Genomic DNA, 27,041 nt, shown 5'->3' on the forward strand with positions numbered 1-27,041 from the left:
TAAGATATTCGCCGTCTTATTCTCTATCCCTTTTTGAATGATTCCTAACATCCTGTTTGCTTTTTTGACTGTCACTGCACACTGCATGGACGTTATCAGAGAACTATCCACGATGACTCTGATATAAAATTATTCTGCTTAACTGCCAGGGGGCAAATTTGTCACGTACACATGGAAGATATACAGCACAGCTATTGCTAGGTCTTAACTCAGGAAGTTCCTTCGAGAGGAAATGTAGCCAAACTCCAAACCTGCAGACAATGGAACTTTCTGTGCCTGTGTCCTGCAGCTACCTAACTGCTTAGTTTGCAAAATAAGCAAGGAGGAAGGGGCAAATAGACTAACAATAAGGGGTCATAAGAGTGGCAGATAGATGTAGCTTGCTAATTATGTATGGTAATGATGGCAAATTTTGGCCAATCATAGAGTGATAGATTATCATAAGTAACTGCATATAATGCTTTGGTGTAAGTGTTTTCTTTGTTCTTGCTGACTTATGAGCTCGAACCCAATTGCAATTGAAATAAACGGATCGCCCCTCCCGGGGCTCCTTGCTTGGCTAGCTGTGTCTGTCTCTCCTTATTCCTCAGCTGGAACAGATAGAAATTTCTATGACAACCCCAAGATCTTTTTCCTGATTAGTTGTAGCTAAATTAGCCCTCATCATATTGTAGACTTCATACCTGTACTTTATCAACTTCTATCCTCTCTTCTTTACTAGGATATAGGTTCTCTCTTATAATAAATCCTCCCCTAAGGGATGTGTCTGTCCAAATCACGTGCTCCTCCACACTTGTCAGCTTTCCCCCACCCCTTAGTTTAAAAATTCCTCTACAACCTTTTTAATGGCGCCTCCTTTCCCAAAAGGTTCCACAGTTCCTAATAAACCTGAATCTCTCCTCTGAACACCATCCTCTCAGCTAGGATTGGGACCCTGCAGTTGTGCCTGTTTAACTGGCCCTGTGCATGGAATTGAAAGCATTTTAGAGAATGCTACCATGTAGGTTGTGGATTTTAATTTCTTACCTAGCAGCCTAAATTTGGCTTCTAGGACCTCTCTCCTACCTTTTCCTAGGTCATTGGTACCTACATGTACCAAGACCACTGGCTCCTTCCCAGACCTGTACATAAGTCTGTCCAGACATTATGATAGTTCCACAACCTTCTCACCCAGCTGGCAATTCACCTTGCTGTTCTTCCAGTCATCACTAACCCAACTATCTATGTATCAGAGGGGTAGCCGTGTTAGTCTGAATCTGTAAAAAGCAACAGAGGGTCTTGTGGCACCTTTGAGACTAACAGAAGTACTGGGAGCATAAGCTTTCGTGGGTAAGAACCTCACTTCTTCAGATGCAAGTAATGGAAATCTCCAGAGGCTGGTATAAATCAGTGTGGAGATAACGAGGTTAGTTCAATCAGGGAGGGTGAGGTGCTCTGCTAGCAGTTGGTGTGAACACCAAGGGAGGAGAAACTGCTTCTGTAGTTGGATAGCCATTCACAGTCTTTGTTTAATCCTGATCTGATGGTGTCAAATTTGCAAATGAACTGGAGCTCAGCAGTTTCTCTTTGGAGGCTGGTCCTGAAGTTTTTTTGCTGTAAGATGGCTACCTTTACATCTGCTATTGTGTGGCCAGGGAGGTTGAAGTGTTCTCCTACAGGTTTTTGTATATTGCCATTCCCGATATCTGACTTGTGTCCATTTATCCTCTTGCGTAGTGACTGTCTTGGGCTATGTTTATGAGGGATAGCTGGCTTTCACGCTCCCTCTCTAAACGCTCTTGCAAAACTCTGTTTTCTGCTCCTGCTCGCTAGCTTCTCTGGTTGCATACAAGCTTGCTTTTTAAACCCCTGTTCCCCCTGAGTTAGCCTCATCTTGGCAAGAGATCCTAAAGGGGTCAGGGAAACCAAAGGATAGCAGGCTAGACCCTTGTTAGAAAGCTCTCAGCCTTATATAGCAGGCCGCTAGGGTCAGCGCACAGCTCCCCAAATAGACTACACTATAAACGTCAATCAAACAGGCACACAGCAAGCAAGCAAGCACGCACACAAACAGATACATTCACCCCAAGGGTCACATGTAGTCACTTAGGATTGCTGCTTTACTCACCCTACAGAGCAGAGGAACTAGGCAGATATATAAAAGCACAAGGAAAAAATACTTGCAGCTGATACAAATTTTAATGGACAAGAAATTATTCAAATGAAAAAGTACTTTAGGATGGGGAACTGTTAGAACTTAATAACAGGAACGCAGAACACAGTACTGGAAGGGACTTACTAGGTAACTGAGTTGAGTCTCCTGCTATTACAGGCAACCATGTCCTATAATCCCGTTCATAAATGTATTAGGGCTGTTCAGCAATTTAACAAATTAATCAATAATGGGATTAAAATTAATTGCATTGTTAAACAATAATAGAATACCATTTACCAGCAACCACACATCACTGAACAAAAACTGACCCAGGAACCTATCCTTGGAACAAAGCCCAATGCCAACTCTGTCCACATATCTATTCAAGTGACATCATCATAGGACCTAATCACATCAGCCATACCATCAGGGGCTCGTTCACCTGCACATCTACCAATGTGATATATGCCATCATGTGCCAGCAATGCCCCTCTGCCATGTACATTGGCCAAACCAGACAGTCTCTACGCAAAAGAATTAATGGACACAAATCTGACATCAGGAATCATAATACTCAAAAACCAGTGGGAGAACACTTTAACCTGTCTGGTCATTCAATGACAGACCTGCGTGTGGCTATATTACAACAGAAAAACTTCAAAAACAGACTCCAAGGAGAGACTGCTGAGCTGGAATTGATATGCAAACTAGACACAATCAACTCAGGATTGAATAAGGACTGGGAATGGCTGAGCCATTACAAACATTGAATCTATCTCCCCTTGTAAGTATTCTCACACTTCTTATCAAACTGTCTGTACTGGGCTATCTTGATTATCACGTCAAAAGTTTTTTTTCTCTTACTTAATTGGCCTCTCAGAGTTGGCAAGACAACTCCCACCTGTTTATGCTCTCTGTATGTGTGTATATATATCTCCTCAATATATGTTCCATTCTATATGCATCCGAAGAAGTGGGCTGTAGTCCACGAAAGCTTATGCTCTAATAAATTTGTTAGTCTCTAAGGTGCCACAAGTACTCCTGTTCTTTTTGCGGATACAGACTAACACGGCTGCTACTCTGAAACCAATAATAGAATACCATTTATTTAAATATTTTGGATGCATTCTACATTTTCAAATATATTGATTTCAATTACAGCACAAAATAAAGTATGCAGTGCTCACTTTATATTATGCACTGTAAAAAAACCCCCAAAGAAATAGTATTTTTCAGTTCACCTAATGCAAGTATTATAGTGCAATCTTTTTATCATGAAAGTATGTATAAAAAAAGCTGTATTCAAAAATAAAACAATGTCAAATTTTAAAGCCTGCAAGTTCACTCAGTCCTACTTCTTGTTCAGCCAATCGTTCAGACAAACAAGTTTGTTTACATTTGCAGGAGATAATGCTGCCCACTTCTGGTTTACAATGTGACCTGAAAATGAGAACAGGCCTTCTCATGCCACTGTTGTAGCTGGCATTGCAAGATAGTTAAGTACCAGATGCGCTAAAGATTCATATGTCCCTTCATGCTTCAACTACCATTCCAGGGGACATGTGTCCATGCTGATGACAGGTTCTGCTTGATGATAATCCAAAGCAGTACAGACCAATGCATGTTTATTTTCATCATCTGAGTCCAGATGCCACCAGCAGCAGGTTGATTATCTTTTTTGGTGTTTCGGAGTCTGTAGTTTCTGCATCGGCGTGTTGCTCTTTTAAGATTTCTGAAAGCATGCTCCACGCCTCATCCCTCTCGGATTTTATAAGGCACTTCAGATTCTTAAATCTTCGGTCGAGTTCTGTAGCTATCTTTAGAAATTTCACATTGGTACCTTCTTTGTGTTTTGTCAAATCTGCAGTGAAAGTGTTCTTAAAATGAACATGTGCTCAGGGCCGGCTCTGGCTTTTTTGCCGCCCCAGGCAAAAAAGCCTCCGGCCACCCGCTGCCCCCCCCAGCGCTGCAGGGGAGGGCACCAAGCCCGGCCGCAGGCCACTCTCCCCGACCAGCCAGAGTGCCGGGGGGAGGGCGGCGAGCCTGCTGCGGCTCCGCTGGCGGCCGGAGCCCCGGGAAGAGGGCGGAGAGCCCGCCACGGCTCCGCTCTCCCCGGCGGCCAGAGCGTGGGGGGAGGGCGGAGAGCCCGCCGCGGCTCCGCTCTCCCCGGCGGCCAGAGCCGGAGCACCGCGCCGCCCCCCTCCAGGTGCCGCCCCAAGCACAAGCTTGGTGGGCTGGTGCCTGGAGCCAGCCCTCCATGTGCTGAGTCATCATCTGAGACTTCTATAACATCAACTATATGGCAGAATGCGGGTAAAACAGAGCAGGGGACATATAATTCTCCCCCAAGTAGTTCAGTCACAAATTTAATTAACGCATTATTTTTTTAATGAGCGTCATCAGCATGGAAGCATGTCCTCTGGAATGGTGGCCGAAGCATGAAGGGGCATATGAATGTTTAGCTTATCTGGCATGTAAATTCCTTGCAATGCCAGCTACAAAAGTGCCTTGCAAATGCCTGTTCTCACTTTCTGGTGACACTGTAAATAAGTGCAGGCAGCATTATCTCCCGTAAATGTAAACAAACTTGTTTGTCTTAGCGACTGGCTGAACAAGAAGTAGGATTGAGAGGACTTGTAGGCGCTGAAGTTTTACATTGTTTTGTTTTTGAGTACAGTTATGTAACAACAACAAAAATCTACATTTATAAATTGCACTTTTACGACAAAGAGATTGGACTACAGTACTTGTATGAGGTGAATTGAAAAAAATACTTTTTCTTTTATCATTTTACAGTGCAAATATTTTAATCAAAAATAATATACACTTTGATTTCAATTACAACACAATACAATATATATGAAAATGTAGAAAAACATTCAAAATATTTAATAAGTTTCTATTGTTTAACAGTGCAATTAAAACTGTGATTAATCATGATTAATTTTTTTAATCACGATTAATTATTTTGAGTTAATCATGTGAGTTAACTGTGATTAAAAGATAGCCCTAAAATTTATCAAACTCCAACTCATTAGGTTATTTGCCCCCAGTACTCCTATTCGAAGGCTGTTTCAGAACCTCACTCCACTGACTGTTAAAAATCGTCTTCTAATTTCCAGCTTAAAAATGTTTTAATAGCCAGCCAGTTTACACCCTTTTGGTTTTGGGCCAAGATTGTTGTTGAGCTTAATATAAATAAATAAATAAATGGAGATATACCTATCTCATAGAACTGGAAGGAACCCTGAAAGGTCATTGGGTCTGGTCCCCTGCCTTCACTAGCAGGACCAAGTACAGATTTTGCCCCAGATCCCTAAGTGGCCCCCTCAAGGATTGAACTCACAACCCTGGGTTTAGCAGGCCAATCAATGCTCAAACCACTGAGCTAGCCCTCCCCACTCTTAAATAGCTCTTCTTCTTCCTTAGTGTTTATTAAGAGGTTGCACAAGGGGGAGCAAGCAGGGCACGTTCCCCTGCAAAATCTCTGTGTCCCAGCAGCCCAGAGAGGGAGGAAGCAGCAGGGTGGCTGGCTGCTGGAGTCCCACGTGTTGCTTCTGCCTCCACCCTGACTCACCTCAGCAGGCTGTCTGTAAAGCAGGCAACAGCACTAAGACTCCAGCAGCAGGGAAGTAGAAGCAGCAGCTTGGAGGTGGGGAGAGGAGGAGCTCTGCTGGCAGCCAGCTGCCCTGCTGCTTTCTTCCTCCCCAGGCTGCAGGGACACAGAGTGTGCCACTGCCAGGGGGAGCTGCTGCTGCCTCCTCACTACTGGGAGTCCCCACCAAAGGCATCCCAAGAAACTGAGGGGGAGGGGGCGAGCATCATGTGAACCTTCCTTTTGTGTGTGTTTAACGTCTCCCTCCAAAAACTTTCAAGTTTAAATTCCTGCACATGCCCCTGGAACAACCAAATAAATAAGGAAGAGGGGGTTCTGGGCAAACAGGAGAGACTAGGCAGTTTCACTCAGCATGCAAAGGAGAAGGCTGTATAAATCTGAAATTAGAGATGGAAAGAACTATTAGTAAAACCTCTGAAATTCTTTTTATTTTTCAGGAATTTCTTATTTTGTTTTATCCATTCCCTACCCCATCAGGTCAGGTCCTTCCCCTGGGGAGGTAGGGGGTTTGCAGAGCGAGCCTGCCTGGCATTGATGATGGTGGGAGAGTGGAAGATGGGCCAAACCTATGGGGAACTGTGAACCCATGCAGCCAGGCATGATTGGGGAGCCAGCCCCAACCCTGCAGGACAGGATCTACAGGAGCTGTCACTCCCGAGTCAGTTTGTTTTACTCTGTGTTATTTCACATTTGCAAATTCACAGGGCTCAACTGTTAGTTATCTTCTCCATCCTCTGAAAAGGCTACCACCAAGTTGTTTCTTAGTCATTCTCCAGGATTTGTCCAGTCTAATTTTAAATGGCCAAAGTGATATATCTTCCACTTCCTCTCCATTCTTTCAAGCAGCACTCCAGACACTCCACTCCTCTCCTAGTCCATGCAATTGTCATCTGCAACCTCAACTCCTTGCTAACCACCTCCCTTTTCTGATTTTGATACCTGGCTCTCCCTTTCTTTTCATCAAAATCTTTCCTACCCTCATACATGGTGACTAATTTCCATGTTGATGTTCCATCCAATCCCTTAGAGGCCTAACTCCTAATTTGATTTCCAACAAGAGACCAGCTCTCCCACTCACAAAATCGGCCCCTCATTTGACCATATCTTCACCAATCATTGCTCTTTCAATACCAGAGTTTCCTCTCTGCCAACTGTCATTTTATTCAATGTCACCCATTTGTCCCCTGGCCCCCTGCCTGGGCCATCTGTGACCTCTAATTGATCATCATCCATGATTTCTCAGCCACACCACCCTGGTCTCAATCTTCACCCCACTTTACCAAACCATCCCATATGGAGTGATCTTGGCAGACCAGCAAAATGCCTGGATCACTACTGATAATTGGAATATTGATTATCATGCTCATTGCCAAAAGCAGCTAAATCAGTAGGTCTTAGCAGGCCTCTGCAATGGCTTTACTATAACTAAGCAAGCAGCCGGGGAGGGGGGGAATTGAGGAGGAAACTGACCCTGTGTCCTTCCTGATAAGATCTCTGTTGAAACTGCTGAGGTCTGTGTTTTAGAAAAAACAGGATGCTTACCTAGATCTGCCCTTTGGGATGTTTTTGTCAGGGTCCTCAAAACATAGAATCACAGAATCATAGAATATCAGAGTTGGAAGGGACCTCAAGAGGTCATCTAGTCCAACCCCCTGCTCAAAGCAGGACCAATTCCCAGCTAAATCACCCCAGCCAGGGTTTTGTCAAGCCGGGCCTTAAAAACCTCCAAGGAAGGAGACTCCACCACCTCCCTAGGTAACGCATTCCAGTGTTTCACCACTCTCCTAGTGAAATAGTTTTTCCTGATAGCCAACCTGGACCTCCCCCACTGCAACTTGAGACCATTGCTCCTTGTTCTGTCATCTGCCACCACTGAGAACAGCCGAGCTCCATCCTCTTTGGAACCCCCCCTTCAGGTAGTTGAAGGCTGCTATCAAATCCCCCCTCATTCTTCTCTTCTGGAGACTAAACAATCCCAGTTCCCTCAGCCTCTCCTCATAAGTCATGTGCTCCAGACCCCTAATCATTTTTGTTGCCCTCCGCTGGACTCTTTCCAATTTTTCCACATCCTTCTTGTAGTGTGGGGACCAAAACTGGACACAGTATTCCAGATGAGGCCTCACCAATGTCGAATAAAGGGGAACGATCACGTTCCTCGATCTGCTGGCAATGCCCCTACTTATACAGCCCAAAATACCGTTAGCTTTCTTGGCAACAAGAGCACACTGTTGACTCATATCCAGCTTCTCGTCCACTGTGACCCCTAGGTCCTTTTCTGCAGAACTGCTACCTAGCCATTCGGTCCCTAGTCTGTAGCAGTGCATGGGATTCTTCCGTCCTAAGTGCAGGACTCTGCACTTATCCTTGTTGAACCTCATCAGGTTTTTTTCGGCCCAATCCTCTAATTTGTCTAGGTCCCTCTGTATCCGATCCCTACCCTCTAGTGTATCTACCATGCCTCCTAGTTTAGTGTCATCTGCAAACTTGCTGAGAGTGCAGTCCACACCATCTTCCAGATCATTAACAAAGATATTAAACAAAACCGGCCCCAGGACCGACCCTTGGGGCACTCCGCTTGAAACTGGCTGCCAACTAGACATGGAGCCACTGATCACTACCCGTTGAGCCCGACAATCTAGCCAGCTTTCTATCCACCTTACAGTCCATTCATCCAGCCCATACTTCTTTAACTTGGCGGCAAGAATACTGTGGGAGACCGTATCAAAAGCTTTGCTAAAGTCAAGGAATAACACATCCACTGCTTTCCCCTCATCCACAGAGCCAGTTATCTCATCATAGAAGGCAATTAGGTTAGTCAGGCACGACTTCCCCTTCGTGAATCCATGCTGACTGTGACATGCGGACTCTGAAAAAAAACCACCTGTCTAATAGATGGTTTAAGGAAAACTCCTTGCTTAACCTTTGAAATTGTTTGCTTAACACGTTTTTTTTACATGTTATTGTTACACTAACCCAAATAAATAAGGGGAGGAAGTATGAGGTAGTTAGACTCTTCATGGAAACTTCATGGACACAGCTTAGGATCCCCAGTGGCAGCTCAAAGGGCCAATTGGACAGCTCTGGTTGTACCACTCAAAGACCGCTCCAGACTTCGGTAATTACTGATTTTTGGGGTGTTTTACTAACCTGTTGCAGACACATGTAAGTGCTTAAGATTAAAATAGAATGCAGCTTTAAGTGAAAGCACTCTTGTATTGTACTGTTTGTGCTAGACACCTATTGGTCGGATGGACGTGTTTCCATTGATTTATTTCCTGCCACTGCCTCACCAAGAATAATAGTTACCAAGATCTTTGGGTTTTTAGAACCACAGTAACAGAATTGGAGGCCCCAGCAAGGATTGGTGGAGAGGAAGGAGACGAATGGTACAAACAGTTTATCTATTGCAATAGGAGGCAAAAGACGGTTTGGTGCGGTACCTCCCTACAAGTGCCTGTGTCATAGTTCGCAAGTTAATTTACGGATAATATGTCCAAAGGAAAGGAAACACCTGGAAAGGGAGAAGCGTTAAAAATTATCTTGGGAAACAGCTTGACTGATTTTGTAACTTAGCTACTGATACTTTGCAACTGCCTGGAAAGCAATTTTGAGAAAACTGGTAAATTAAACAAAAGAAGGATATTACTGTGTAAGGATCTTTCATTAGGCAAAAGTCCCGCAGACATGTAAAGCCCTGAGTCCACTGGGAAGGGATGTAAAGTTGGGTCCCTTACTTCCTGAGTGCCCAAGAGAGAGAGTGGGGGCGAGGGGGAAGGGGAAGAGCCCTAAATTGTGTGGGTAACAATCTATTCCTTCCAATGTCTGACTCTCTCCTTAACGCCAAACCCTCCTTCCATTCCTCCTCTTGTTCATGCAGAATCTTTCCAATGGGCAGGGGGAGAGATGAAGAGGGAAATCAACAAACTTTGTCATGATCCCCTTCTCCCATATAACCACTTTTTAGGTCACTTGCCTGTTCACCTTTAACCCCTCCAGCCATTCCTGTGAACCCATCCCCTAACTTCCATCGCCCTTACACTCCCTGCCTACTTTTCTCCACTACTTCTCACCATCTGCCTAATCCTTTGCCTTACAATTTAAGATTTATCATCTCCATTCTTTAAAAATAATAATTTTAAAAATCATCACCCCCTCCTTGCCTCTTTAGCTACTGCCCTCATCTCCCTCTCACTTCTAAACTCAATGAATGTCCAACCTACAACCACTACCTCACACATTCGTCTTCTCCTGCCCATCCCAGATCCCCTCCAATCCAGCTACTGACCTCTCTGCTCCACTGAAACTCCTCTCATTAACATCTCTAATGACCTCTTCCCAGCCAAGACTCAAGGCACGTACTCATCCTCCTAGACCTCTCTGCTGTATTCAATGCTGACTGTCATACTCTCCTTTTTTACACTGTACCCTTACTGACCTTCCTACCCTGGTTCTCCTCCTACTTCTCTAACCACTACTTCAATGTCCCTTTTGTTTGCTTCTTCTCCCACTACCCATGAGAGTTTCTCAGGACCCTCCCTCCTCTTTAACACTATAGACTCTGCCTTTGGATAATTTAATTCACTCACACTATTTCAAACATCATCTCTGCACTGATTACTCATAAATCTTTCTCTACACTCCTGACTAGTCTTCTTCCATCCTATCCTGTACCTCAGCCTGTTTTGAATGTCTCTTCGTGGCTGTCTCACTATGAACTTAAACTTAACATGGCCAAAGTCAGATTCCTTATTTTCCCTTCAAAGCCGTCTTAATTTTCCCCATTCTCCATCACCATTGACAAAACCACTATCTTCCCTATCACTCAAGGTTGTAACACAGGTTTTTCTTAGATGCTTCCCTTACCCTGATCATCCAAATGGTGTCTAAAGTCAATATTTTTCTTTTATCTGTGCAACTAAAGGTCTCATTCAGGCTCTCAATTTCTTGATACATAAATGATCTGGAAAAAGGAGTAAACGGTGAGATGGCTAACTTTGTCGAGGATACAAAACTACTCAAGATATTATTTAATCTTGAATACTGTGTGCAGATCTGGTCGCCACATCTCAAAAAGATATATTGGAATTGCAAAAGGTACAGAAAGGGCGCCAAAAATTATTAGGGGTATGGAACAGTTTTCATATGAGGACAGATTAACAAGACTGGGACTTTTCTGCTTGGAAAAAGAGATGACTAAGGAGGGATATGATAGAGATCTATAAAATCATGACTGGTGTGAAGAAAGTAAACAAGTGTTATTTGGCCCAATGGTTCTCAACCTTTCCAGACTACTGTACCCCTTTCCAGAGTCTGATTTGTCTTGTGTACCCCCAGTTTCACCTCACTTAAAAACTACTTGCTTACAAAATCAGACAAAAATACAAAAAAGTGTCATAGCACACTGTTACTGAAAAATTTCTTACTTTCTCATTTTTACCATGTAATTATAAAATAAATCAACTGGAATATAAATATTGTACTTACACTTAGGTGTATAGTATATAGAGCAGTATAAACAAGTCCTTATCTGAATGAAATTTTAGTTTGTACTGACTTCACTAGTGCTTTTAATGTAACCTGTTGTAAAACTAGGCAAATATCTAGATGAGTTGATGTACCCCCTGGAAGACCTCTGCATACCCACAGGAGTACATGTACCCCTGGTTGAAAACCACGGATTTAGCCCTTCTCATAACTACGGGTCACCAATGAAATTAATAGGCAGCAGTTTTGTTGTTTCATTTAAAACAAATGAAAGGAAGTATTTCTTCACACAATGCACAGTCAACGTGCGGAACTCTTTGCCAGAGTATGTTGTGAAGGCCAAGACTATAACAAGGTTCAGAAAAGAACTAGATAAGTTCATGGAGGATAGGTCCATCAATGGCTATTAGCCAGGATGGGCAGGGATGCAAAACCATGCTCTGAAGTGTCCCTAGCCTCCGTTTGCCAGAATTTGGGAATAGGTGATAGGATGGATCACTTGATGATTGCCCTGTTCTTTCATTTCCTCTGAAGCACATGGTATTGGCCATTGTCACAAAACAGGATACTGGGCTAGGTGGACCACTGGTCTGACCCAGTATGGCTGTTCTTATGTTCTTGTCTTGATTATGGTGTCATCCTTCTCTTTGCTCTTCCCAACATCTACATCACCCCATTCTAGGCCATACAATATAATTCTGCTAAGATCATCTTCTTTGGACACTATTCTGATCTTATCAGCCCCTCTCTGAAACCCATCACTGATCCTCCTTTCCCTTTATCTCATTGCTTTGTGACATATTTCTTTGTATATAGCTAAGAATTTCGTTGGCATTTTTACTATCCTATTGAACTGCAAATTCAAGTCTAATTTACTTTCCACCATCAAACCTCAATCTCTCTCAGACATTCCTTCTCTACATATATCTCTCTCCAACTGAGAATGTGGGTTTCAAGTTATTCTCCCCCCCGCCCCCTCAATGTGTAGCAGCATGGGACAGTGTGATGAGCAAGGTCAGGTATAAGTGCAGGACTAGGGATGGATGAAAGGTGAATGGGAGGAGATCGGCAGGATTGAATGTTTGTGGAAAGGGTGGCAGGTAATCTGGACAAGTAGTGTTATAGGAAGCAGAATAAGAGGAGATACCTCATACAGTTTATTCCGATATTCTGCCACAGACAGCTGGATATCGTCATCTAAAGGAAGAATCACATCGTAGTCCAGAGAGGGCTCCTTGGCAGGGCAGTGGAACCTACCAAGAAGATAAAAAATATGTGATGAAATCTGAGAGTGAACAATGCACGTGCACGCACACACACACAAAACAGGAGAGGCACTAGATATTAATAGATTTTAAGGCTAGAATAGAGCATTAGATCTAGTCTGGCCTCCTGTATAACACAGTCTATAGGATTTCACTCAGTTACCCCTGTATTGTGCCCAATAAATTGTTTGACCAAAGAATATCTTCTAGATAGGCATGTAATCTTGTTCTGAAGACTTCAAGAGACAGAAAACCCACCACTTCCCTTGGGAGTTTATTCCAATAGTTAATGACCCTCACTGTTAAAAATCTGTGCGTAATTTTTTATTTGAATTTGTCTGGCTTCAGCCTTCAGCCACTGGTTCTTGTTATGCCTTTCTTCGCCATATTAAAGAACTCTTTAGAACCCAATATTTTCTCCTCCAAAAAGTACTTATACACCATAATCAAGTCAGTCCTAGTGAGGCAAATAGAAAGGAGCATAAACACTGCCAAATTAAGTGCAAGAATGTAATAAGAAAAGCCAAAGAGGAGTTTGAAGAACGGCTAACCAAAAACTCAAAAGGTAATAACAAAATGTTTTTTAAGTACATCAGAAGCAGGAAGCCTGCTAAACAACCAGTGGGGCCCCTTGATGATCGAGATACAAAAGGAGCGCTTAAAGACGATAAAGTCATTGCGGAGAAACTAAATGGATTCTTTGCTTCAGTCTTCAAGGCTGAGGATGTTAGGGAGATTCCCAAACCTGAGCTGGCTTTTGTAGGTGACAAATCTGAGGAACTGTCACGGATTGAAGTGTCACGAGAGGATGTTTTGGAATTAATTGATAAACTTAACATTAACAAGTCACCGAGACCAGATGGCACTCACCAAGAGTTCTGAAAGAACTCAAATGTGAAGTTGCGGAACTGTTAACTAAGGTTTGTAACCTGTCCTTTAAATCGGCTTCTGTCCCAATGACTGGAAGTTAGCTAATGTAACGCCAATATTTAAAAAGGGCTCTAGAGGTGATCCCGGCAATTACAGACCGGTAAGTCTAACGTCTGTACCGGGCAAATTAGTCGAAACAATAGTTAAGAATAAAATTGTCCGACACATAGAAAAACAAACTGTTGAGCAATAGTCAACATGGTTTCTGTAAAGGGAAATCGTGTCTTACTAATCTATTAGAATTCTTTGAAGGGGTCAAACATGTGGAAAAGGGGGATCCAGTGGACATAGTGTACTTAGATTTCCAGAAAGCCTTTGACAAGGTCCCTCACCAAAGGCTCTTATGTAAATTAAGCTGCCATGGGATAAAAGGGAAGGTCCTTTCATGGACTGAGAACTGGTTAAAAGACAGGGAACAAAGGGTAGGAATTAATGGTAAATTCTCAGAATGGAGAGGGGTAACTAGTGGTGTTCCCCAAGGGTCAGTCCTAGGACCAATCCTATTCAACTTATTCATAAATGATCTGGAGAAAGGGGTAAACAGTGAGGTGGCAAAGTTTGCAGATGATACTAAACTGCTCAAGATAGTTAAGACCAAAGCAGACTGTGAAGAACTTCAAAAAGATCTCACAAAACTAAGTGATTGGGCAACAAAATGGCAAATGAAGTTTAATGTGGATAAATGTAAAGCAATGCACATTGGAAAAAATAACCCCAACTATACATACAATATGATGGGGGCTAATTTAGCTACAACAAGTCAGGAAAAAGATCTTGAAGTCATCGTGGATAGTTCTCTGAAAATGTTCACGCAGTGTGCAGAGGCGGTCAAAAAAGCAAACAGGATGTTAGAAATCATTAAAAAGGGGATAGAGAATAAGACTGAGAATATATTATTGCCCTTATATAAATCGATGGTATGCCCTCATCTCGAATACTGCATACAGATGTGGTCTCCTCATCTCAAAAAAGATGTACTGGCACTAGAAAAGGTTCAGAAAAGGGCAACTAAAATGATTAAGGGTTTGGAACGGGTCCCATATGAGGAGAGATTAAAGAGGCTAGGACTCTTCAGCTTGGAAAAGAGGAGACTAAGGGGGGATATGATAGAGGTATATAAAATCATGAGGGATGTGGAAAAAGTGGATAAGGAAAAGTTATTTACTTATTCCCATAATACAAGAACTAGGGGTCATCAAATTAAATTAATAGGTGGCAGGTTTAAAACAAATAAAAGGAAGTTCTTCTTCAAGCAGCGCACAGTCAACTTGTAGAACTCCTTACCTGAGGAGGTTGTGAAGGCTAGGACTATAACAGAGTTTAAAAGAGAACTGGATAAATTCATGGTGGTTAAGTCCATTAATGGCTATTAGCCAGGACGGGTAAGGAATGGTGTCCCTAGCCTCTGTCTGTCAGAGGATGGAGATGGATGGCAGGAGAGAGATCACTTGATCATTGCCTATTAGGTTCACTCCCTCTGGGGCACCTGGCATTGGCCACTGTCGGTAGACAGGATGCTGGGCTAGATGGACCTTTGGTCTTACCCGGTACGGCCTTTCTTATGTTCAGTTCTTAATCTTTTTGATAAATTAAATGGATTGAGCTCACTAAGGGCATGTCTACACTACAAAATTAGGTTGAATTTATAGAAGTTGATTTTTAGGAAGCGATTTTATACAGTTGATTGTGTGTGTCCCCACTAAGCACATTAAGTCGGCAGAGTGCGTCCACAGTACTGTGGCTAGCATTGACTTTCAGAGCATTGCACTGTGGGTAGCTATCCCATAGTTCCCGCAGTTTCCGCTGTGCACTGGAATTCTGGGTTGAGCTCCCAATGCCTGATGGGGCAAAAACATTGTCGCAGGTGGTTTTGGGTACATGTCGTCAGTCGCCCCTCCCTCCATGAAAGCAACGGCAGACAATTGTTTCACGCCTTTTTTCCATGCAGACGCCATACCGCTTTCAGCAGACGGTGCAGTAGGACTGTTAACTGTCGTCATCCAACCACCGCTTCTGCTGCAACTCTGCTCTCCTGGTGCCATGAATCCACCTTGCAGGTCCTCTCGTCGTTAGGTATAAACATCTATTCTCATGGCATCCGTCGTCATCCACCGCTTACGCTGCAACTCTGCTCTCCTGCAGACGCCACACCACGGCAAGCATGGAGCCCGCTCAGCTCACCGTTGCTGTTGTGAGCATTGTAAACACCTCATGCATTATCCTGCAGTATGTGCAGAACTAGAACCTGCAAAAGCAGGCGAGGAGGCAATCACAGCGCAATCACAATAGTGATGAGGACATGGACTCAGATTTCTCTCAAAGCATGGGCCCTGGCAATTTGGACATCATGGTGGTAATGGGGCAGGTTCATGCCGTGGAACGCCGATTCTGGGCCCGGGAAACAAGCACAGACTGGTGGTACCGCATAGTGTTGCGAGTCTGGGATGATTCCCATTGGCTGCGAAACTTTCGCATGCGTAAAGGCACTTTAATGGAACTTTGTGACTTGCTTTCCCCTGCCCTGAAGCGCAAGAATACCAAGATGAGAGCAGCCCTCACAGTTCACAAATGAGTGGCGAGAGCCCTCTGGAAACTTGCAACGCCAGACAGCTACCGGTCAGTCGGGAATCAATTTCGAGTGGGTAAATCTACTGTGGGGGCTGCTGTGATCCAAGTAGCCAATGCAATCACTGAGCTGCTGCTATCAAGGGTAGTGACTCTGGGAAATGTGCAGGTCATAGTGGATGGCTTTGCTGCAATGGGATTCCCTAACTGTGGTGGGGCGATAGACAGAACGCATATCCCTATCTTTGGACTGGACCACCTTGACAGCTAGTACATAAACCGCAGGGGGTACTTTTCAAAAGTACTGCAAGCACTGGAGGATCACAAGGGACATTTCACCAACATCAACATGGGATGACCGGGAAAGGTACATGACGCTTGCATCTTCAAGAATTCTGGTCTGTTTGAACAGCTACAGGAAGGGATTTACTTCCCAGACCAGAAAATAACTGTTGGGGACGTTGAAATGCCTATCGTTATCCTCGGGGACCCAGCCTACCCCTTAATGCCATGGCTCATGAAGCCATACACAGGTATCCTGGACAGTAGTAAGGAACTGTTCAACTATAGGTGAGCAAATGCAGAATGGTGGTAGATGCGCATTTGGACGTTTAAAAGCGTGCTGGTGCAGTTTACTGACTCAGTTAGACCTCAGCGAAACCAATATTCCAATTGTTATTGCCACTTGCTGTGTGCTCCACAATATCTCAGAGTAAGGAGGAGATGTTTATGGCGGGATGGGAGGTTGAGGTAAATCGCCTGGCCGCTGATTACGCGCAGCCAGACATCAAGGCGATTAGAAGAGCACAGCAGGGTGGGCTGCACATCAGAGAAGCTTTGAAAACCAGTTTCATGACTGGCCAGGCTACGGTGTGACAGTTCTGTTTGTTTCTCCTTGATGAAAACCCACCCCCTTGGTTCACTCTACTTCCCTGTAAACCAACCGCCCTCCCCCCTTTGATCACCGCTTGCAGAGGCAATAAAGTCATTATTGTTTCAAAATCATGCATTCTTTATTATTTCGTCACACAAATAGGGGGATAACTGCCAAGGTAGCCCGGGAGGGGTGGGGGAGGAGAGAAACACTGGGTGGGGTGGTGGATGAGGGAAGGACAAGGTCACACTGCACTTCAAAACTTATTGAATGCCAGCCTTCTGTTGCTTGGGCAGTCCTCTGGGGTGGAGTGGTTGGGAGCCCAGAGCCGCACCCGCGTTCTTGGATGTCTGGGTGAGGAGGCTATGGAACTTGGGGAGGAGGGCGTGCGGTTACACGGGGGTGGGAGTGGCGGTCTGTGCTCCTGCTGCCTTTCCTGCAGCTTCACCAGACGCCGAAGCATATCAGTTTGATCCCCCAGTAGCCTCAGCATTGCATCCTGCCTCCTCTCATTGCGCTGCCAACACCTCTCATCTTGCTCCCGCCACCTCTCATCTCGCTCGTCCCTCCTGTCCTCGTGTTCATTTTCTGCTTTCCTAGACTCTGACATTGTTTGCTTCCATGCATTCTGCTGAGCTCTTTCAGTGCAGTAGGACTGCATGGAACTCAGAACATTTCATCGCGAGTGCGTTTTTTTCGCCTTCTTATCTGAGCTAGCCTCTGGGACGGAGATGATAGTGGAAGCGTTGAAACATTTGCAGCTGCGGGAGGGAAAAAAAGGCAGAGTAGTATTTAAAAAGACATTTTAGAGAACAATGGGTAGACTCTTTCACGGTGAACCAAGCTGTTAAGATTACATAGCACATGTGCTTTCGGTACAAGGTCGCATTTTGCCTCTTATATTGAGGGCCTGCCAGTTTGGTGTGAGAGATCACACACACAGGGCCAGGAAACAGAATTTGGCTTGCAGGCAGCCATGGTAAGCCACAGTCTTTTGGTTTCTTCAACCTTCGTAACATGTGAGGATTGTTTCAAACAGCAGCACCCTCCTTTCCCATACCAAGCACCCGTCGGGTTGGCCATTTAAAAGGAGGGGCTGTACTGGCCGCGAATGCATCCCAAGCCTTCAGGGCAAATTAATCATTAAACAGGCTCTCTTTTAAACCATGCATTATATTTACAAAGGTACACTCACCAGAAGTGCCTTCTCTGGCTTCACGGTCTGTGAGCCCGCCTTGGGAGGGTATTGGCTTCAGGGTGATAAACAGTTCCTGGCTGTTGGGGAGAATGATTTCTCTGCTTGCGTACTGTGCGCTATCCTCATCCTCCTCGTCCCAAAAATCCTCATCCCTGTGCATGAGACTCCCCACTTGCAGGTGGCCAGGGGCAGGGGTGGGGTAGTGGTAGGGGCCCCCTAGAATTGCATGCGGCTCATCATAGAAGCGGCATGTCTGGGGGTCTGACCCGGAGTGGCCATTTGCCTCTTGTTTTTTGGTAGGCTTGCCTGAGCTCCTTAATTTTCACGCTGCACTGCTGTGGGTCCCTGTTGTAGCCGCTGTCCATCATGTCCTTGGAGATTTTTTCAAATATTTTGGCATTTCGTCTTTTGGAACAGAGTTCTGCTAGCACAGATTAGTCTCCCCAAACAGCGATCATATCCAGTACCTCCCATTCGGTCCATGCTGGAGCTCTTTTGAGATTCTGGGACTGCATGGTCACCTGTGCTGATGAGCACGCCACACTGGCCAAACAGGAAATGAAATTCAAAAGTTCCCGGGGCTTTTGCTATGTACCCGGCTAGTGCATATGAGTTGAAAGTGCTGTCCAGAGCGGTCACTATGGAGCACTCTGGGATAGCTCCCGGAGGCCAATACCGTCGAATTGTGTTCACACTACCCCAAATTCAACCCGGCAATGTTGATTTCAGCGCTAATCCCCTCATCGGGGAGGAGTACAAAAATTGATTTTAAGAGCCCTTAAAGTCAACAAAAATGGCTTCATTGTGTGGACGGGTGCAGGGTTAAATCGATCTAACGCTGCTAAATTCTACCTAAACTCATAGTGTAGACCAGGGCAATGTCTCTCACTGAAAGACATTTTTCCACCCCTCAAATAATTTTTTATCTCCTCTCTGCACCCTCTCCAATATTTTGACATCCCTTTTTAAAAGAGGACTCCAGAACTGGACAGTTTTCCAATATCAATCTCACCAACACTGTATACAAAGGTAAAAATCACCTCCTTACTCCTGCTCCGGTTTATGCATCCAAGGATCGCATTAGTCCTTTTTGCCACGGCATTTCACTGGAAGCTTATGTGGAGTTGCTTGTTCACTATTACCCCTAGTAACTGCTGTCCAGGATACAGCCCTGGATTCTGTAAATATGGCCTGCATTCTTTGTTTCTAGATATATAATCTTGCATTTGGCTTTATTAAAACATTTTATTTAAATGGGTCCAGATTTCAAAGCTTTACCTGCCCTGTCCTCATCATCATTTATCTATCATTATTATTTATCACATTGTCAACCTTTATATCAGCTGCAAATTTTATCAGCAATTTTATATTTACTTCCTGATCTTTGATAAAAATATTGAATATCATTGATCCTAGTTCAAATCTCTTCTCCCCTATAGGTGGAGGGGGGTACTTGAACCTAGAGTCTCCCACATCCTAGGTGAGTACCCTAACCACTGGACTAGAATTTATGAGGGAAGTCTTCATCTTCTTCCTCTTCCTCCCCAAATAGTTTGTGTGAACTCACCCGAGAGCCCTGATCTGGTAGGCAGCCTCTGATTATACCTACCCAATCAGGCCCTGCACAGAACTTAAACGGCCAAACATCTATTTTCCTCTGGTCTGTGAATTGCTCTGTGGCTCAGCTAAGAAACAGGCATCTAGATGCCTGGAGGGAGGCAGCAGTGCACATGCGCAGAGGCAGAAACACATGCACCAAGGGAACTTTTACTCAAAAAATTTAGGTGCTGAGTGAATTTAGGCACCTGCAGGGTTTGGTGTGGGGCAAGGGTGCATTACAGTGCTGCTGAAACCAGGACTTAGGCACCTAACTCCTTTTGTGCATTCAGGCCTAAGTATCTTTCATCTGCACAATTATCTTTATTAACCAAATGTGTAATCTCATAAAAAAATTAGATCAAGTTTGACAAGATCTATTTTCCATAAAGCCAGGTTGACTGGTGTTAATTATACTCCCATTATACATGAAAGAGTGACACATCAGAAACCACTGAGAGCTACAATAGAGAGAGATATATCTGAAATATCACATACTAAGGCACCCTCACCTTCTCACATGAAGAGTAGAAGAAAGCGGATTGAAAACTACCATTACCTTTCACCATTTCACGTGGTACAAAGGGAAATTTGTGCTGGTAGCAGCCACACAAGAGGCTTGGAGGGGGGAAGGGGGGTTGGGAAATTTCACACTGGCATTGCCCTCACCTTTTCACATAGGGATGTTGCAGGGCCTCTTCTGCAGTCAGCCGTTTATCAGGGTTAAATATTAAGAGCCTCTTTAGAAGGTCCAAGGCATGAGGGGGGGTAGAGGGGGGTAAAATTTCCTCAATTGTCACTCGTCGTCTGAAAGGCAAGAATCAAAGTTGTAACTCTCAGTGCCCAATTTCACTGCAAAACCCTGTATCTCAACCCTGGGAATCTCATGAAGGTAACTTCTAACCCCAGATTTCACTCCCAAGGAGCGGTTCAGGACTAATACTACAGTTTTGTCAGGGACGTTTTTAGTAAAAGTCAGGGACAGGTCACAGGCAATAAACAAAAAAAATCACAGAAGCCATAACCTGTCCCTGACTTTTACTAAAAACATCCCTGACGAAATGCAGAGGGAGGAGGGTACAGCACCCTGCCCCTCCCACTCCCTGCCACAGCGGCTGGGAGCTGCAGGGATCCGATTGCCCAGTAGCTGGGAGGATTTCCCCCCCACTGCCCTGTGGGGCTGGGAGCTGCAGGAGGGGGTGGGGGGGTCCCTCACCGCCCGCGGAGGCAGGAAAGCTGCAGGGGGGGCCCTGCCAGCAACAGAGTCTGGGGATCTGCAGGGGGCCGTTACCAGCAGTGGCGGCTGGGGAGTTGGGGGGGAGGGGCCCTCCACTCGTGGCTGCTGAACAGCTCCAGGGTCCCTCTGCCACCGCCGGCTATGAGCTGCGGAGGGTCCCACCGCCCACAGAGGCCGGGCAGCTGGGGGTTCCTCAATGTCACAGAGGTGGCTGAAAGTCATATTCCATGACTTCTGCGACCTAATCTTAGCATTTGTCATGACCCAGCCACACCCTATCATGCTCAAATAACTAGATTATTGTGAGGTCTCCAACCAAGCTAGTTAATGACATGGAAACATTTTTCCTTCTTACTAACAGTTACAAAACTAAGCAAAGAAACAAGAGCAAAATATCTTTGTTAGGAATTTATGATAGAAGTAAATCGCTAAGAACACATACATAAAACTAATTTAATTTTTTTTAAAGTCAGTTCAAATTAAAAAACCTTCATTACAAAAATAAAATCACTATTTTTAACTACATTGCAATATCATGGTAATGACCTTTTGGGTGACTGGATTGGGGGCACCAGAATAGGGGAGGCGAAGAGGCCATATTGGCCCTCCCGCTTTTGAAAGTGGACAGGTCTGGCCAGTCCGCTTTTCGCCACAGGCCAGGCCAGGCCCGGCCCCCAGCCCCTCTTTTTCCCCCCATGGGTCCACCCCCCGGCCAGGCCAGAAGCTGGAGCTCAGCGCAGGGAGCCTGGGCAGCTGTGGGGAGCCGCAGACCCTCCACCAGCACAGGGTAGCGGGGCCCAAGAGCAGCCCCCGATCCATGTCCCTACACCTTGGGCCCCCTGCCCAGGGCAGATGGTGGGTCTGCAGCTCTTACCATGGCCTGGCTACTACTCTTTGGCCCAAGGCCCCGCCCCCAGGCCAGCCTGGAAGCCGGAGCTAGGTTGGGGTAAGAGCCGCGCGGACACCTGTGGGAGCCACGGATCCTCCACCTGCCCTGGGTGGGGGGCACAGGCGGCTGCTCTCAGCTGTCCCCACCCAAGCAGGTGGAGGGGCCCAGGCTCCCTGGCCCAGCTCCAGCTTGGCTGGGGGGCAAAGCCTTGGGGGAAAGAGGGGGGCAAGGGTGGAGCCATGGAGGGGGGGGGCCTTGTGCCTCACTTCCCTCTCCCCCCTTCTAGGAAGAATCTGTCACCTCTAGACTGGATACTCAACAGTATCATCTCTCCATTTGTCACGCGTCCTTTTGTTTATTTGTATTTATCTGTTTTTGTTGTGTGGAAGGGATGGTTAGTAGTTATGGTGTTCTTTGAATAGAATGATTCATATTATACATGATAAGGAATGTGATACTTTGATGTTGTTTGTTGATACACACACATAGTGGTCAGAGTTAAAGTTGTACATGAACAGAACAGCTACTTACCTTACAATAACTGCAGTTTGAGATGATTTATCTGCGTGGATCCCTCCCAAGGTACACATGCACCTCATGAGAGGTCAGAATTTTTGACCAGCAGTGTCTATCGGGGCATGCCTGTACCCTACATATCTTTGTGCCTCTCCAACTGTCTTTCAATTCAGAAACCCTATTAGGATAAGACTCAGAAATAGGGATGGGGGTGGGGGGGATGGATCATAGGAACAAATGAATAAAATATCTCTAAGAACCACTGTAAGTAAATGTTCTTCCTCTTTGAGTCCTTGTATGTGTGGATCCCAATCAAGGTGACTAGTTAGCAATATCAAATTAGGAGGAGGAGGAACTGAAGCCAATTCAGTGCATTATACAAAAATTGTTTATGAAAGCAAGCAAAATTTGGAGACACACTGGATTTCTTAAGTTAAAGAAGTTGAACAAGATGTCCTCAAGTTCCTGGAAGTGTCATGGGTTGCCACTGTGACAGACAACAGGACAGTGAATTAGGAGGAGGAAGTTTCACCATCATGGCTGCTACCAGTGTCCTGGGATCCACTAAGACACCACTGAGACTTTATCGTCCTGATCTTGAAAGGTGTCCTGACCAGATCAAGCCAGAGACATCACCCCATCCACCAGCTTCAACTAAATCTTGACCACCACCTAGATTCTGCACTCTGGGTTCCACTCCCCCTCCCCAGAGTGCCATTTTCTTTCCCCACCCTTTTTCTCCTCTTTCATGTCTTCTTTTTGTCTGATAAGAGTCTTATTTAGCCTCCAAGAAAGCTCCAGCTTTTGCAGTATTAGCTGCTTCCCTGGTCACAGCAAAAGTAATGTCCTAAATAGCCCAATGCTGGTAAAAGTTTGCCAACTCTTAAGAGTGGCTGATAAGACTATGTGCTGGGCCTATCATTTCCCAGCAACTGGACTGCAAGGGAAAGAAAGCGTTAGAGACAGAAGCTGCTCTTTTCTCTCCATATTTCAGCAAGTTGTCTGGCTTTGTCTTAAAGAAAAGATGATTGGACTTCAACAACAACTACCCAAGACCATCTTAACGCTCTCTCTTTCCCCCAAAAGGGAGACTTAATACCATCTTTAATATGATCTAAGACTTTCAATCAGGGATCTTCTGCTATAAAAGACTATACTGCATGTTATTGACATGAACTGTGACCGTACAGATCATTGTTGTAACCAAAGTCCTATGGTTGCACCAGGTCTTGTACAGAGGAGGTCAAGTGGGATGTCTATGGAAAGGTTGTACTTTGCTGGTTATGATTATGCTGTCTGTATGTGTGTATCATTTTTGTATTTGAAGTTATGAATATTGGCTATGTACTTGTATCTCAATGCATTTGATTCTAAGTAGCCTCAGTGAAGAATTTGGTCAGCTTCTTGAGAATGGGCACTTACTGAGAATAGTCCTATCAAGAAACACTTAACTGACAATGGACTTTGGGAGATGCCAATCCACATCTGAGCTTTCCTGGGAACATTCAAACTAACATGTAAACAATGGCATCAGCCTGCAAAAAGCTGAATCATCATGGACATGTGAATTGCCCAGTTGGCTACAAACTCCATCTTGTTGCTGTGACTTTGCACAGAAGAACAAAGGGGTTTCTGCCCACAAGCGACAGAACATAAAAGGCCTGGAAGCCTCTCCATTTTGTCTTCAGCTGGCTCAAGAGATGGCCTTTCCACCCCCAAGAGATGCCTGAAAGAAACTGGAACAAAGGACAGTAACTATGTAGGTGTGAATGATTGCTGGCCCCAAACTAGGAAAGAGTCCAGTCTGTGAAAGAAGCTTATTGGAACATTCCAGGGGGTGAGATTTCATCTATAATCAGTTTCTTAATGTGTTAGGCTTAGACTTGCGTGTTTTGTTTTATTTTGATCGGTATCTTACTTTGCTCTGTCTGTTATTGCTTGGAACCACTTAAATCCTAATTTAATATAATCACTTTTGCTTATTAAATTGACCCAAATTAATTAATATCTGGAGGAGCAAACAGCTCTGCATCTCTTTCTCTATCAGTTATAGAGGGCGAACAATTTATTACCCTGTATAAGCTTTATACAGAGAAAAACTGATTTATTTAGGATTTAGCTCCTATTAGGAGCTGGGTCTCTGGGTGCTAGAGATGAGCACTTCTTAAGCTGTTTTCAGTTAAGTCTGCAGCTTTGGGGCGTGTGGTTCAGACCCTGGGTCTGTGTTGGAGTCGACTGGCGTGTCTGGCTCAACAAGGCAGGGTTCTGGAGGCCCACACTGGCAAAGAAAATGGGCTCAGAGGTAGTCTCAGTACATCAGGGGACAGTCCCAAGGAGGGTTCTGTGATCAAACACATCCCATATACAGCAAACGGGAAAGGGAATAAGGAAAATTCTTTAAATAAAAGCCTTACTTAATTCTTTAAGTTTTAAATGCTTAAACACACAGGAAAAGAGAGGGGAAAAAAGTTTAACAAGCTGTTTAAATGTTTTCAATGGTGGCTGTTACAACTGGAGTAAACCAGCAATAACTTGACACAAACTGCAAAACATGTTTAATGTTGCATCACTAAGCAAGGATTTTATTAACAGCTCAGCCCTTGTGGGACCCTAAATACCCACTTTGGCAGTGCATCCCATATTCTTCATAGTGATATTATAATGACATAATTATGATGTATTTTATGCAAGATAAGTCATGTGAGGTGTCATTGGAAAAGTTATGATTTGCTGAATATGATTATCCTATTTATATGCATAAATCATTTATCTGAAGTTATGAATATTGACTGACTATGTATCTATATTTCAAATGTAGTTACACCTGGGTAACGCCCACTAGACAAGATGCTTTCAGTCTAGATAGTGGGTAGGGAAGGGTCTATTCAGGGCAATGGGCCATTTAAAAAAAAAAAAAAACCAATAGGCCTTAGAAGAAGCTTATCTCCCATCTGGTGATGAGCCTTCTTGAGAACACTCCAAACAACCCTGTGAGTAAAGGCTGCTATGACCTACAAGGACACGTGGTCAGACCACATGATGCTGGACTCCATCTTGGGATGTCAGTATTTTTCCACAGACTGGTCTGGGAATCAAGCTTTGAAACAAAGGGTTCCCACCATATGCAAAAGCTATATAATGCAGGGCGTGACTCTAACTTTGCACTCCATATGTTTATGGAAATATGCTTATGAGCATAAATATAATGTAACTGGAATATGCTTTATGCAAAAGGTATCATTACAAAGCTTATAATCTACTGAGTGTGTTCTTCCTATTTGTATGAATGTATCATGCTTGTATCTGAAGCTAGAAATACAACGTATTACTCTGAAGTCCTATTGTAACTATGCAAAGTGTAGGCCATTAATAGTGGCTTGGAAGCTTGATGGCTCCCATTAACTAGGACAATTGGTTGTAAATGGCTCTGCTTACTTGTAAGCCTTCCTGTATACATGGGTGCCAGCCAGTGAGTAATGAAGTCTCACAGAACATGTCACATGATACTAGAATCCCTCTTAAACTTGGTGCTTTTCCATTTAGAAGAAAGGGTGGGAACCCAGAGAGAGGATTCCTGCCTTGTGCCAAAGATATAAAAGGGGGCAAAATAAAACAAAGGGAGCTGCCAGTCATGAGAAATCCCCAAGTTGCCACCTGAGCTGGAACTAACAAGAAACTGTACCAGGGGAAGGGATTTAGGCCCAGACTAGGAAGAAGTCTAGTCTGTGAAAGAAGCTTATTCGAACAATCTTTGAGGGTGAGATTTACCTGTATTCAATTTCTTAAATATATTAGGCTTAGACTTGCATGTTTTGTTTTATTTTGCTTGGTAACTTACTTTGTTCTGTTATTATTTGAAACCACTTAAATCCTACTTTTTATTCTTAATAAAATCACTTTTGTTTATTAATTAACCCAGGATAAATGATTAATACCTAGGGGAGCAAACAGCTGTGCATCTCTCTCTATTAGTGTTAGAGAGGTCGTACAATTTATGAGTTTACCCTGTGCAAGCTTTATACAGAGTAAAACGGATTTATTTGTGGTTTGGATCCCATTGGGAGCTGGGTGTCTGTGTGCTAGAGATAAGTGACTTGCTGAGCAGTTTTGATTAAAGTCTGCAGCTCTAGGGGCGTGGACCAGACCTGGCTCTGTGTTACAGCAAACCTAGTGTGTCTGGGTCAACAAGACAGGGTTCTGGAGTCCCAAGCTGGCAGTGGAAAATGGGCTCAGTGGTAATTTCAGCACATCAAGTAACAGTCCCAAGGGGGTGTCTGTAACTGAACCCATCACAGTGACGTCATCTGGTGTTCTTCACTCCCCACACAAGAAGACTCCTGGAAACACCTGAGGAACAAAGACTGAACTGGAGGAAGTGCTGGACCCAGGCTAAAGAGATTTCTAGCCTATGAATGAGACACCTGGGGATTCCAAGCTGTAGAGCAAGTGCAGCTTCCCCTTAAGAAGCTGGAGCCTGCTTGTATCATCTCTTAGGGTGAGAATCTGCTATTCATATTCATTCTATTTATTATATTAAGCTTAGTTTGTGTTTTTGTTTATTTGCTAAGTAATCTGTTTGCTATCACTTATGATCTATCTTGTGTAGTTAATACACTTCTTTTTGCTTTATCTAAGCCAGTGAGGTGGAGTGAAGCGTATGGGAATCTTAGTTCAAAGGGCAAAGGCTGTTGCATGTTCCTCTCCACATTAGGGGAAGGGGCAAATGTTAGGAGCTTA

The 27,041-nt window shown here is 44.4% G+C and overlaps 1 protein-coding gene across 10 annotated transcripts in view; it reads right to left on the reverse strand.

Moving 5' to 3' along the window:
• MAPK15 (mitogen-activated protein kinase 15) overlaps positions 1–27,041 on the reverse strand; it is a 148,496-nt gene that overhangs the window by 99,558 nt on the left and 21,897 nt on the right. For 8 of the 10 annotated variants that reach the window (XM_065586422.1, XM_065586423.1, XM_005313733.5 and 5 more), the window contains 2 exons: positions 20,332–20,469; positions 12,382–12,487 (listed from right to left, as the gene is read on the reverse strand). In XM_065586422.1, the coding sequence (XP_065442494.1) occupies positions 12,382–12,487; positions 20,332–20,469 (244 nt within the window). Of the gene's footprint in view, positions 1–12,381; positions 12,488–16,988; positions 17,630–18,063; positions 18,144–20,331; positions 20,470–27,041 lie in introns of those variants that run through there. The other 2 variants (XM_065586424.1, XM_042845387.2) reach the window with 2 other exon arrangements.

The sequence above is a fragment of the Chrysemys picta genome, chromosome 2 (genome assembly GCF_011386835.1).
Source record: "Chrysemys picta bellii isolate R12L10 chromosome 2, ASM1138683v2, whole genome shotgun sequence".
Lineage (NCBI taxonomy): Eukaryota > Metazoa > Chordata > Testudines > Emydidae > Chrysemys > Chrysemys picta.